The 11938-nt window shown below is 36.1% G+C and overlaps 2 protein-coding genes across 6 annotated transcripts; one reads left to right on the top strand and one right to left on the bottom strand.

Annotated features, from left to right (window-relative positions):
- Positions 1 to 1734: 1734 nt before the first annotated feature.
- LOC105128247 (uncharacterized) lies at positions 1735 to 4214 on the top strand. The gene is made up of 2 exons (XM_011029831.1): positions 1735 to 2180; positions 3424 to 4214. Exons 1-2 carry the CDS (start codon positions 2050 to 2052, stop codon positions 3905 to 3907), a joined length of 615 nt encoding a protein of 204 aa, XP_011028133.1. The 5' UTR covers positions 1735 to 2049; the 3' UTR covers positions 3908 to 4214.
- A 4527-nt stretch (positions 4215 to 8741) lies between these two features.
- Positions 8742 to 10950, bottom strand: LOC105128246 (probable calcium-binding protein CML11). 5 transcript variants are annotated; one of them, XM_011029826.1, is made up of 2 exons: positions 9667 to 10950; positions 8742 to 9016 (listed from the first exon to the last, which is right to left on the bottom strand). In XM_011029826.1, the coding sequence occupies exon 1, from the start codon at positions 10179 to 10181 to the stop codon at positions 9687 to 9689; it is 495 nt and encodes a 164-aa protein (XP_011028128.1). In that variant the 5' UTR covers positions 10182 to 10950; the 3' UTR covers positions 8742 to 9016; positions 9667 to 9686. The 5 variants fall into 5 exon arrangements, with proteins under 5 accessions (XP_011028128.1, XP_011028129.1, XP_011028130.1 ...); XM_011029827.1 differs by having other exon boundaries at positions 8742 to 8994; XM_011029828.1 differs by having other exon boundaries at positions 8888 to 8967.
- Positions 10951 to 11938: the final 988 nt, after the last annotated feature.

The raw sequence follows: 11938 nt of genomic DNA, 5'->3' as shown, positions 1-11938 counted from the left end.
AAAATCCTATTAAAACTCCATATAAGGCTAGAGTTGGGTCGAAAGTTTAAACAGAAGCCCAAATAATTGGGGTTTTTGGGCCTGAATGGATCAGTACTAAAACTGGCCCACCCTCGTTCGTGGACATTCTGATTTGTAATCTACAAAATTTGAAAGGAAACAATACAATCATGCAAACTCATCATGTACACACACAAACATACAAATAAGGCTTCCTTCTTCTAAGAAACACGTTGACAAAACAGCGTGTGGGAAATGAAATTAAAGCCTTTTGCCTGAGCCTCTCTTATTTCATTTTTTGTGCCAACAACGACGACATTTTTTTTAAATCAAACATCAACCCCTTGACATGATGCTCTTTTAACACCGCAAGAGGTCCACACTAACCAAATTAAGACAAAATATCAATATCAATCCCAATCGCAAATCACTTCCATATTAAATTTTAGAAGAAAATTACATGATAAAAAAAAATAGTATAAAAAAATTAATAAATTAAATATTAAATGATAAAATTAAAATAAATCAATTTTAAAAATAAAAAAAATCAACTTATGTTAGGTGTTAGAATTAGTGACTTTAATCATGAACCAAAGAAGTCAAATTATATATATACATAAAAAAACTCTAAAAAAAAGATAAAAAAATATATAAACATAAGTGTTTTTTAAAAAACAAACCCAAACTTGACTAAAACTAACAATCAGTGAAATCATGGATCCAATTTAATTAATAGGCTTAATTTTTAATCAATTTAACTTTGAAAAATAAAATCATAAAAAAAAATCATTATAAAAACTTATAAAAAAAAATAACATTGAGAAGAATGATGATAAAATATGATAGAAAAAAAATCAAAGAACAGTGAAATTGCAAGAAAACAAAATCTAAAAAATGATCCAAATCCAAAGCAACTGAACAATGATAAAAAAATACGAGTGAAATTTTAAATACTAAAAAATTATAAATGTGAAATTAAATTTTTATTTATTTTAATAAATCATTAAAAATTTTAAAAATTATAATAAATTGGATAAGGATCGAAAGCAAATGAAAAAAAAATTGAAGGGCTAGTACTGAATTTGAAGACGAGAGAGAGGAGAAAAAAAGAAAAAAGTTCGTTAGCCCAAGTTAGAGGCAAGTTTGATGTATCATGTAAGGGATGTTGAGATATTTCAAATATCTTTTCAAAAATAATATTTGACTGTTGAACTGTCAAGCACGCACCGTATAAATGATACGAGAATTGTTTACATTCCAGGGCATGAACAATAAGTTTTTTTCAATTACAATAATATCCCCAGATAACATGTAAATTTTCAACAAAACTAATGTAAAATGATTAAAAAAATATTTGTGAGAGAGTTATGTTAATTTTGTTTTTAAAAGTATAAACATAATATAAAACACCATGGAGAGTGATGAATATTAGATTTTTTTTATTTTATGGTTAAATTAATAATTTTATCTTGTAATAAAAAATAAAATGACTAATTTTGACCCGTGGATAATTTAGTTAAATCAAATAAGAAGTAAATTATTCCTAGAGCTGCATAACTTCTCCTTTTCTCTAGGTTTTTTCTGTTAAATGTTCCAGACCCTACTTAGCCGGGGCGAAGAATCCCGAGGGTGGAATGATACCGAATCTGAGTGAAACTGTGGGCTCGGTCCATTCATCTACATGTATTACTAGAAGCTGGCTATATCTCAGACCCAATCGTCTATGGTCCAGCTTTTAATAACCTTTCAAGTATCAACGGTTGAGATAAACTTCTGCTCCATCGGAACCGCTACTAAAATAGATGAAAAAAGAGAGAACACTAACGTCACTGCAATCGAAAATTCTGGCGTCTCCACAGCGAATCCATTTCTTCTTCTGTCTCTTAACGTGCCCAAAACGAAACCCATCGTTTTTCCACTAACATGTTAAAGAAATATAAGACCGCCCATGGTTTGATTCCCAGAGACCACAAAACAAACAGTTCATAGGCAGTATACGTAAACAGAAGAGAGATTAGAAGTTTCTGTAGAGACAGAGTTAAACACAAGATGGTGCTATGGGAGATCACATTGGGAACTGCGTATTTTTTGGGTCTGAAACGGACTTATAGACTTGCTTTAAGGATTCAACGTAGGCTCATCAGCCATAAGTACCCTAGGATCCGTCAGTTTGTTCAAAGGTATGTGTTGTAGCTATTTTGTAGACACGATCTTTGATGGATTGGCTCTTTTGATGTATCTGATTTTGTTTTGATGGCACTGCTTGCAATAGGGGTTTAATCAGTTATTTGATCGATTCATTTCGATAGAAAATTAGTAAGCGGGTTGCTTTTTCTTTGATAAATTTGGGATTTTTTTAGCTGAACGTTTGTTTATTCTTATCTTCATTTGTGGGATTTTATAAATGGACATTCACACGTTGTTGAAATAGTTGTGCCTATTGTTTAATGATTCTGCTTGTCCATGTTTTGTTTGACAGAGAGTGCTTGCTTCGTGTAGACTTAATCCAATTTTCCCATCACATTACAAGTCCTTGACCATTTAATTTATATTTCCTTGAGTAAATTGGGATAGTTTGAGATGAGGTTTTGAATGTCGACGCTCATGCACTGGCAGTATATCTACTTCATGTTGTCGTTTAGGATGCCAAATGGATTTGCTTAAAACTTTGATCAGGAGCTGGCATCTGATGCATTGAGTTCCATTTTAATCATTCTTTCTGTAACTCTGATTTGTAGTCTCATGTATATTAGCTGGACAACGTCCATTGGCAGTATCTCTTTCATGACTTCCCTTGTGCTAGAGTTGTTGCCTTGCATCTACGCGCACTGTACAGTGTTCATGCCAAAACTGGTTTCATGTTCCCTCGCAAATGATCATTTCCACTACGGGGGTATCTGTTTCAAGGCTGTGAAGAGTGAAATCTGGATTTCTTTCTAATTTGAATCTGGACACACTTGACTACACAAAGTTATTCCATAACCACTACAAAATTTTGATATTTTAAGCAATAGTTTTGATACAAAGGTTTGCCGGGGTTTCTTTTAATATCATACCATAGATTTTGATGACTGATAAAAATCAACACGCTATATACTATTTGATGCCAGACAACTGTTTGGATGACTATTAAAGATATGGATGCATGAAGACAATGTAATTGAGACATATTTGGATGCCTCAAAGGCTTGGAAGGTTCATTCAGTATGGCTGTAATGCTGCTCAGCTTTCCATTTCCTTACCAGCTTGGTTTGCTTGCTATTATGTACTGTGCTTCTATTTCTCGTTGGTGCTACTATCATTGTTATTTGTTGCATATCATTATGCTGCCAGTATGTTGTATTTCTTTATGCCTCTTGGTTGAAACTATTTCCAGGCCTTGAAATAACTTCATATGCTCCTTTCTTTTTCCCGACTTCGTAGGCGAACACGTGCTGTTTTTGATGTTGCTCTTAAAGTTCACCTGAGTATACAACAGAGAGACATAGAGGTTGGTCGGCATCTTGGTAACAGGATCCTGAGGTGGTTGGACCGAATGAAACCTTCTGCTCAGATTCGTGGCCCCCCACCTGTGAAACCCCCAAATGGTGCTAGCTCAAATACAAATGTTACAAAGCAGGTAACCAACAACACTTCCCACCTGAAAGCTCCGAGCATTGGCCAGACATCCAGGCACCAGGAATCTGATAGGCACCTTTTCACCTCAGCAAGAAATATCTGGTCAAAACCATTTCCATCCATTGCAATGATGATGCGGCCATCGAGACCTGCTGGAACTTTTACACAGTACAGGCCCTTGAGCATCCAGTGCCCTGAAATGTCAAGACCAAACTACAACATTGGCGGGGGAAGTGGATATCAGGGGGTTTTCCGGAAGGACATAATGCAGTATATTCTGCAAAATTAACAGTCGCAGGTATTTTCTATCTCGTGTTTGTTGTGGAGTCTGACTTGATTCTGAGACGTAACTGTACGAGAAGTTTTGTTGAGGTGTGATTTGAGGGGACACAACGGAGTCATGCGGAAACTGATAGCTGAAACCTTTGGTCCGATGTTTCTCTTCCTCTTTCAGTTTATAAATCGCCCCCTTTTCTGGCTGATGCTCCTGAGCCTCTTTTCTCTCTCTTAGAATTTGCATGAGCTTGGCCTCATTGACATTTTTGTTCATTCAAGAAATAATGATATAAAAAACCGGATGTTTTTGTTTTTGATTCTGATTAATGTTGATTGATTTATATATTTAGGCTAATTGTAATGCTGCACAAACAATGATCTATGATACCCATGTTTATTGATTTATATGATTAGGCCAATTGTAATGCTGCACAAACTGCTGCACAAACAATGATCTATGATGCCCTTGACCTGTGAAAGGCCGCGCATAATAATACTAACAAGCCTCTGAACCTATCACAAATAAAACGTCTCTTAAACTGAATAATCAACCATCATTTCTCCTAGCATTAATTTTCAAAACATTTCAATTCCAAATTTCCAACGTCACGTCACGTCCTTTTCGCACCCGGATCACATGGTGCATGTCTCAAACAAATCCTGCTCTGTGAAACCAGGATCGAGGCCAGCTGCTCTTCAGGCCTGGCATTATCCTGACTTGCCGAATAGTAGCTTGTCCTGAACTAGCTGCAGCTCTCTGCAGCCGGCACCACATCGTGCTACTTCAAACTAGTCTTTGCTCCCTGAGGTCGCTCTGCAAGCCAGGACCCAGCAGCAGCAGGCCTCCAAATCAAGGTCAGGTTTATATGGACCTATTCATGCTGGTTCAGCGAAGTCCCATTGCTTTAATGCCCCACTGGATCACAAACCACCGGTGATCTGGTCCATCAGTCTTATCACCACTAGCTTATTTATTAGCATAGCTTGTTGGAAGATCAAAGAAAACCAAAGCGAATCCTTTGGTGAACCAAACCTTAATCATTTTTCCCTAAGGATCCTTAAATACCGTCGTGTTTTTTTTTTTTTTTTTTTAAATGCGAACTAGATCAACTTCTTCTTTAGTTCAGGAACATGCCTTACATTTTGCAAGTTCCATGTAGATCCATTCATTGTCTTGATTTGCACATCTCCTATACCCACAATCTCCAATGGTTGTCCATCGGCCAGATAGACTACCCCATAATTTCCAGCAGTGTAATTTTGCATCATTTCATGGTGTGGAGTACAGTGAAATGAAGCTCCAGAATCAAGAACCCAATCATCAATAGGACTATGTACAGCAAGGATCAAAGCATCTTGTACCTCGTTTGTAGTGGCATTTACAGAATCAGCTTCAGGTTTCTTTGGTTTTGTGCAACTCCTCATAAAATGGCCAGGTTTGCCACAATTCCAACATTCAACCTGCTTCCTGGGTCCAAACTTGCTTTTGCTTCTGTACCTGGATTTTGATCTGCCTCTGGATAAGCCTCTGTCTTGTCTCCTTCCTCGAGTGTTGATGTTGAAAGCTGAACCTGAACTTGAGCTTTCACCCGAGTCTTTTCTTCGTACTTCTTCAGCTAAAATCAGGTCTCGGATATCATCATACTTTAATTTGGATTTTCCAGCTGAGTTGCTTACGACTGTTCTCATACCTTCCCAACTGCTTGGAAGTGAAGCTAGCAAAATAAGTGCTCGGATCTCATCATCAAACTCAATTTCAACGGATGACAATTGATTTGTGATGGTGTTGAAATTATTAAGATGCTGTGTAACAGAGGTGCTTTCTGTCATCTTCAGGTTGAACAGCTTCTTCATCAAGTGCACTTTGTTATTTGCTGATGGCTTCTCATACATCCCAGACAAGGCTTCCATCAATCTTGCTGTGGATTTCTCTTTTGTAACATTATGAGCAACTCTTCTTGACAATGATAGCCGGATAATGCCCAAGACTTGTCTATCAAGTATTTGCCAATCTTCTTCTGACATGTTTTCTGGCTTGCTCCCCAACAGAGGAAGATGAAGTTTCTTCCCATATAGATAATCTTCAATTTGCATTTTCCAATATCCAAAATCAGTTCCATCAAATTTTTCAATTCCTGCAGCCTTTATTTCATCAGCCATTTTTACTCTTTCTCGGATTTGAATCTCAAAAATCTGACCTTACAGATGTGTCCGGAATGGCCAAAAATGCTGGAAACGACACTGAGATCACCCAAATCGGACTTCGGATGGCTCCGATTTAAGCAATCAAAGTTTGGGATAACTGGACGCTGCAGATGAAGCCACGTGGCAGGAGGAATAGTTGCTGCGCCACACCGGATCAAAACCCAGTTATGCTGACATGGCAGGATGACGTGGCAAACACGTAGGCAATGTGGGGTCCACCTAATCTGACGTGGCAAATCCGCGGAATTTTTTCGACTGACGTGGCGATGACGTGGCAGGGATGGGAATTATTGTCAATAATTTCACTAGTTCCTGCATGGGAAATAGATGAATAAAAGTTTAATTGTATAAATTGAGAAAAAATATCTTTAATAAAATTAATAATAAAATTATTATAAAATAGTTTTAAAATATAAAAATTAATTTTTTTTATTTTTAAAATATTCTTAAATTAATTTTGTTTGAAATGAGTTAATATATATATTTCAAATTAATTATATATATATATATATATTATATGTTTATATAATACATAATATCAAATATTTATTAATAATTTCCCCGCACATTTAAATTTTTTAGCTGAGCAGAACCTCTCCCCGTTCAAAAAAAGAGAACAGGTCCGAGACCATACTAAATCTTACTGCTATCTTACAAGTGTGTTCAAATGGTATTGCATTACTCTCTGATCGTGTTATAGAAAATTGGGATCTAATATGGTGGAGTGGAAACAGTGATAAACAATTGATTGATTGCCTTCATTTTTAAGTTGATGAATTCCCACTTGATTAATCGAGATCTTGCTTGAATTTCATCTGGGTTGATTAGTTTTAATGACTGTAAGGGCATGAGTTTCTGGGCTCTCAAAGAATGTTCTGCTGGCTCTTAAGCTCCGTAGTTTTATGACATCGCCAGTTGTTCTCTTCACTCGTGTTTAGCAGACTTCGACCTTGATCGTTGTACCAAGCACAATAGAATATTTCGAGTTTGCTGATTCTATTCGTTCTCTTAGGTGTGCTCATTGCTTTCATTTCCTTGAATGAGGTAGATGATGGATATTCTGATCTCCAAAATGAATTTGTAGGCTCGTAATGATGTATCACAAATGAGGGCAACGGTGTCTTTTATCCGAAATTGTTGTCTCAGTTGTTGCTTGAACCCTTGTAAAAGACGTTGTCTTACCAGCTGTTGATCATTGTGATGATAATGATAGTTGGCAATTGAGTATAATTTTGTATGCTTGGTGTGGCAAGTCTAATCCCGATGCATGAGATGTGAATCGGGTAATTATGCAATTTGCGTTCACTGTTCATGGTCCTCCTAGCTGTTTCCTGTTTCCAGTCTCCTCATCGTTTTTTGTATTTTGCACATGGACTATTCATCATTGCTTACACAAGTAATGAATGAGATTGCTCAGGCGACATTTTGTGGGTAAGAAGGGGAAGTCTTCCTGCAGTTAAATTGATATTGTTTGGATTTAGCATTCTGGAATTTGACAGCCCAACTTTTATTATGAATTTCTGTGTCGATCATGGAGCTTAAAGTTAATTCAAACTTTATCTTTGTGCGAGCCAACAAATGTACTGATGGTTATCATTCTGGACAACAAAACAGAGAAATTTTTGTTTTCCTGGTTCTTACATGCACCTAAAGTTTTTCGTTTTCCTGGTTTTTACATGCGCCTCTTTTCTTATCCTTCTGGATTTGTGGTATCTCTAAGATCAAGGTAGAAGTTCCTTTCTTTTGCACTTCCTTCTTCTTTTTTTAGTTTTTGCTGCATCCCATTGCATATGGCTTTGTATGTAGTATTGTGCCACCTTTATCTTGGTTTTTTAAGTACACCGTGCTTGTCCAAAGAGGGATTCTCTCTCTCTCTCTCGGATTTTGAATTAATATTTCCTGTTTTTACAGGCATAAACAACCGCAAACACTAGCATGGAGTTAGCGGACGGGGCAGATGGGTTTTTGTTATCTTTAATCAGCATATTGAGTTCACTTATTATACTTTCTGGGCTATCCGTGGGCATTTTTTAAGGTTCCTTCCCTCCACCACCTCGGTCTTTTCCTCGGGCGTTTGTGTGCGCGTGCGCCTGTACATTCAGGCAGCTTACATACGTTGAGACTGATTCCATTTTTCCAATATGATCGAAGACAGGCTATGTCCACACTCTTTTTAATTACATTTTTCTTCTTCTAAAAACATATCACATGTTTTTGTTGGTTTTGACTTTTCTGCTCTAATATCAAAAGAAAATTCAATCCTACCATCTACAGGGTTCTTTGCTTGGTTATCAGCCAAGGTTATTGTTATACTTGCAGCCATCACATTTAGTGTTTGAGATGCTGACGCATACAATTTCGTCCTCAATTATCTCTTCAGCACTTGAACAAGTCACTTCGAAGGTAATGAGTAGCGCAATCTCTCTGAATCTGACCATGTCAAATAGCATCATGTACTTTCTATGTATATTTTTTTTTTGAGACTCAAAACTTGGTGTTTGTGTTGCGGGCAAGTTCTGGAACTCTTCAAACACAATCCATATACACAGAAGTAACTCGAGACACCTGCGAGTTACTTACGTTCAAAATGGATATCTATTTCTCAAAAAGACAGGGAAAAAAAAGGTTTCTGCGACCCCGTTGATCATTATGCACCCGTGAATGCCTGAAGAGCCAACAAGCACATAATTCATATGAAAGGGAAGATCTCAAACCTAAAATCTCAAGCATGTCTCTAAGGGACAAGAAGAGAGACCTAAGATTAAAATGCATACATTATTCTGACTCGCCTGAAACACTGATACTTTTTCTGAACGAACTCGTGGCAGAATTATCCGGCCTTTCATGATCCGTATTGCGCTGGGGTTGCTGGAAAGAAGATAGACCTGCTTAAAACTGTTTTGGAACATTGTTTAACCTGGCATCAGACAATACATAAATCGACATCTTAATCATCTTCAACATTCTTTTTTTTCTATGCGAGTTGAATGCTTCTATGTAAAGCACAAAACACCTACAAATCTTCTTGTGTTAGGTAGGATTTTCATCAATCAAATTGTTAAAAATAATTCGGCGAGGTCTTACATATATGTTTCAGATTTTATGAGAACACAAGTTGCTGAATGTAATGCAGTTGTAAAGCAACACCTTCAAAGAGATGGCGCAACCTTTTTGCATGGTAAAGTGTCAATAATCACATCGATAAAAGCTACGGTGGAGAAGAAAAGAAAAGAAAAGAAAAAGCAAGCTACGGTGGAGAAGAAAAGAAAAGAAAAAGCGTGTCAAGATGCACTCTGTACCCACTGAGACGATACATTCTTCCAGAATGAAAATTAACAAATCCCAATTCATTCTGTTGGTTTGTTGAATTAGATTAATTTCCAGGGTGCCTGGCTCAAATTTTCTGCGTAAAAAAAAAAAGGTAAGGGACATTTCAAGCAGAATCACATTATTCAACCTGTAACCAACAATACAACATTCCAAGCCGTTCCATACAAACCAGAAGACTTTTTTGCCAAGAGCTACTAGTATTTAAGAGCGATATGAACCAAACAGAACAGAACATACCAGAAGCAACTCCAGTGGCTTCAAACCCAAGAATTATCAAAAGCAGCTGATGTGATTGCCTGGGAAAACTCCTGGAAACTTATTCTTCCATCCCCGTCAGTGTCTGCCTCCTTGATCATCCCTGTCAATTCCTCTGCTGTAAGAGCATGCCCAAGTTTTGCCATCGAATGTGCCAACTCGGCTGCTGTAATAAACCCATTACCGTCTCTATCAAACATCTTGAACAGATGTTTTAGCTGCTCCTCGCTATACGGTGACTTCTCCGGAAGCAGTTCTGGTGCCACCAGAGCCACAAACTCTGAGAACTCAATTAAACCGTTGCTGTTTGTATCTGCCTTATGAATTAAGGTTTCAAGCTGATCAGGACTAGGTTTTAGTCCTAAGGACCGCAAGAGTGAGCCTAACTCAAGCTGCGTTAAGCTTCCATCATTGTTTCGATCAAAAGAACGAAATATTTCCCGTAGCTCAGAAATTTGCTCATCATCTAGCTTCACAGCTGGTTGCTTGTTGCTCATATTGTTAACAAGAACAAAAAAAAAAACTCCCTTTTCTCAACTCACTTTCTTTACCGTTTCTATCTTTAATTCTTTGCAAATATGATCAAATAACAGTCCTGATACATAAGACTAGATAATATTTGAACAAACGAAAAGCAAAAATATTTCGCAACTAAGGTATGAACAAGAATTGCAGGATGACAAATTCTGTGTTTGAATAAAATAACATTCACCTCTGCTCTTGACATAAGTATTTGAACCATACCTTTATTTCTTTCATTTTCAACATTGATTCACTTCTATCCTCCCAGTGGCATATATCATCAGTTATAGATGTCTCTCTTTCTCAACAAATCCTGGGAATGGATGATTTCTTTTTCCGTGACCAATAAAAAGAGATTTGAGAGATCCAAGATTTGCCTTGATAATCGTTCTTTCTCGCTTGGATCTCTCCTATTTACAAGTGATCAAACCCCAACCCAATTATCGGATCCAATATTGAAGAGAAAAGGAGAAACAAAAACAGACACCCGAAGGAAGAAGCCAGGATTAAGAAACTTCGGTGATGTTTAAAAAGATGAACACGTAGTACAATGTTAAAGACTTTTTCGTAATTTTTGTTTCAGCTAATGCAGAGTCAACACCAACACCAAAGACAAAGAATGGATTTAATAAATGGTGGGTTACAAATACAATTCAAATATTCCATGAACTATTTATTTGCTTTTGGAAAGAAGAAATCCAGAGCGGCAAAAGAGGCGCCAGTTCCGTGATTGGTGCACGTCTTGTTTGCTATAGAGTCACCTTCTCAATGACTTTGTCAACCAACCATTTTTTTAAAAAAAAAAAAAAAGAGAAAAAAACAATGCTTCTTCCAATCCAACCAAGTGGGGTGTTTGTATACAAGAGGGAACGACAACAAATCATGTTTTGCCACTTGGCATTTTGACCCGTCAAGCATTTGCCCATTTGAAGAAGCAAAAAAAGAAAAGAAAAAAAGAAGTTGAACCAAGGTTATTTATTTTCAGTAACATATTTTATATGTGAAATGTTTTTTTATAAAATGTTTTCTATAAAATCATGTAAAATATTTTTCTATTAAATATTTTTTAGGTTAATGGATAAGCAAGTGGTTGTAAGATAATAATAGTGGTGATGATATATAGAATGATAATGAGACAATGATAATGATGATAAAGAAAGGATAATGATAAGATGACAATGATGTTAATAAGATAGTCGTGTTGATGGTAAAGGAGATGGTGGTAAGATGATGATAATGATAATGAAGAAAAAAGTTATGATGAAGAAGGAAAAAAAGTGGCCATGAGATGATGATGATTGTAAGATGAAGACGGTAGTAACAGAGGAAACAATAATGAGGTTATGATAAAATGATAGTAATGATGAGATGATAACTATGGTAATAAAAGAGACGATGATGAGATGATAATGGTATAGACAATAATAAAGTGGCTGTGAGATCATAACGCTAGTAAGATAACTATGTTAATGATAGAGTAAACTATGATGAGGTGAAATAAAAAATAGTGGTAATGAAAATATTTTATTTGAAATAGTTGGATGATATTGTTACCATATTATTATTTATAAATTATTTTATGAAATTTAATGAGATGAAAATATTTTTCAACATATAAATTAAATTTAAAAATTGATTGTAACATATTTTTTATTAACTAGTTCTTTTATAAAATATTTTATGATAAAAAATAGAAAAACATATTCCAAAAACAAACATAAAAATTATAAAA

This window comes from Populus euphratica, unplaced genomic scaffold, assembly GCF_000495115.2.
Source record: "Populus euphratica unplaced genomic scaffold, PopEup_1.0 scaffold49.1, whole genome shotgun sequence".
In the NCBI taxonomy this organism is placed as follows: domain Eukaryota; kingdom Viridiplantae; phylum Streptophyta; class Magnoliopsida; order Malpighiales; family Salicaceae; genus Populus; species Populus euphratica.
The sequence above is the reverse complement of the archived record's forward strand: the minus strand, read 5'-3'. Positions and strand labels throughout refer to the sequence as shown.

Bases quoted from the DNA above. Each gene is read 5' to 3' on its own strand.
- LOC105128247 (XM_011029831.1), top strand. From the start codon at position 2,050: ATGGTGCTATGGGAGATCACATTGGGAACTGCGTATTTTTTGGGTCTG. The intron at 2,181-3,423 runs GTATGTGTTGTA...CCGACTTCGTAG, and splicing joins ATCCGTCAGTTTGTTCAAAG to GCGAACACGTGCTGTTTTTG.
- LOC105128246 (XM_011029826.1), bottom strand. From the start codon at position 10,181: ATGAGCAACAAGCAACCAGCTGTGAAGCTAGATGATGAGCAAATTTCT.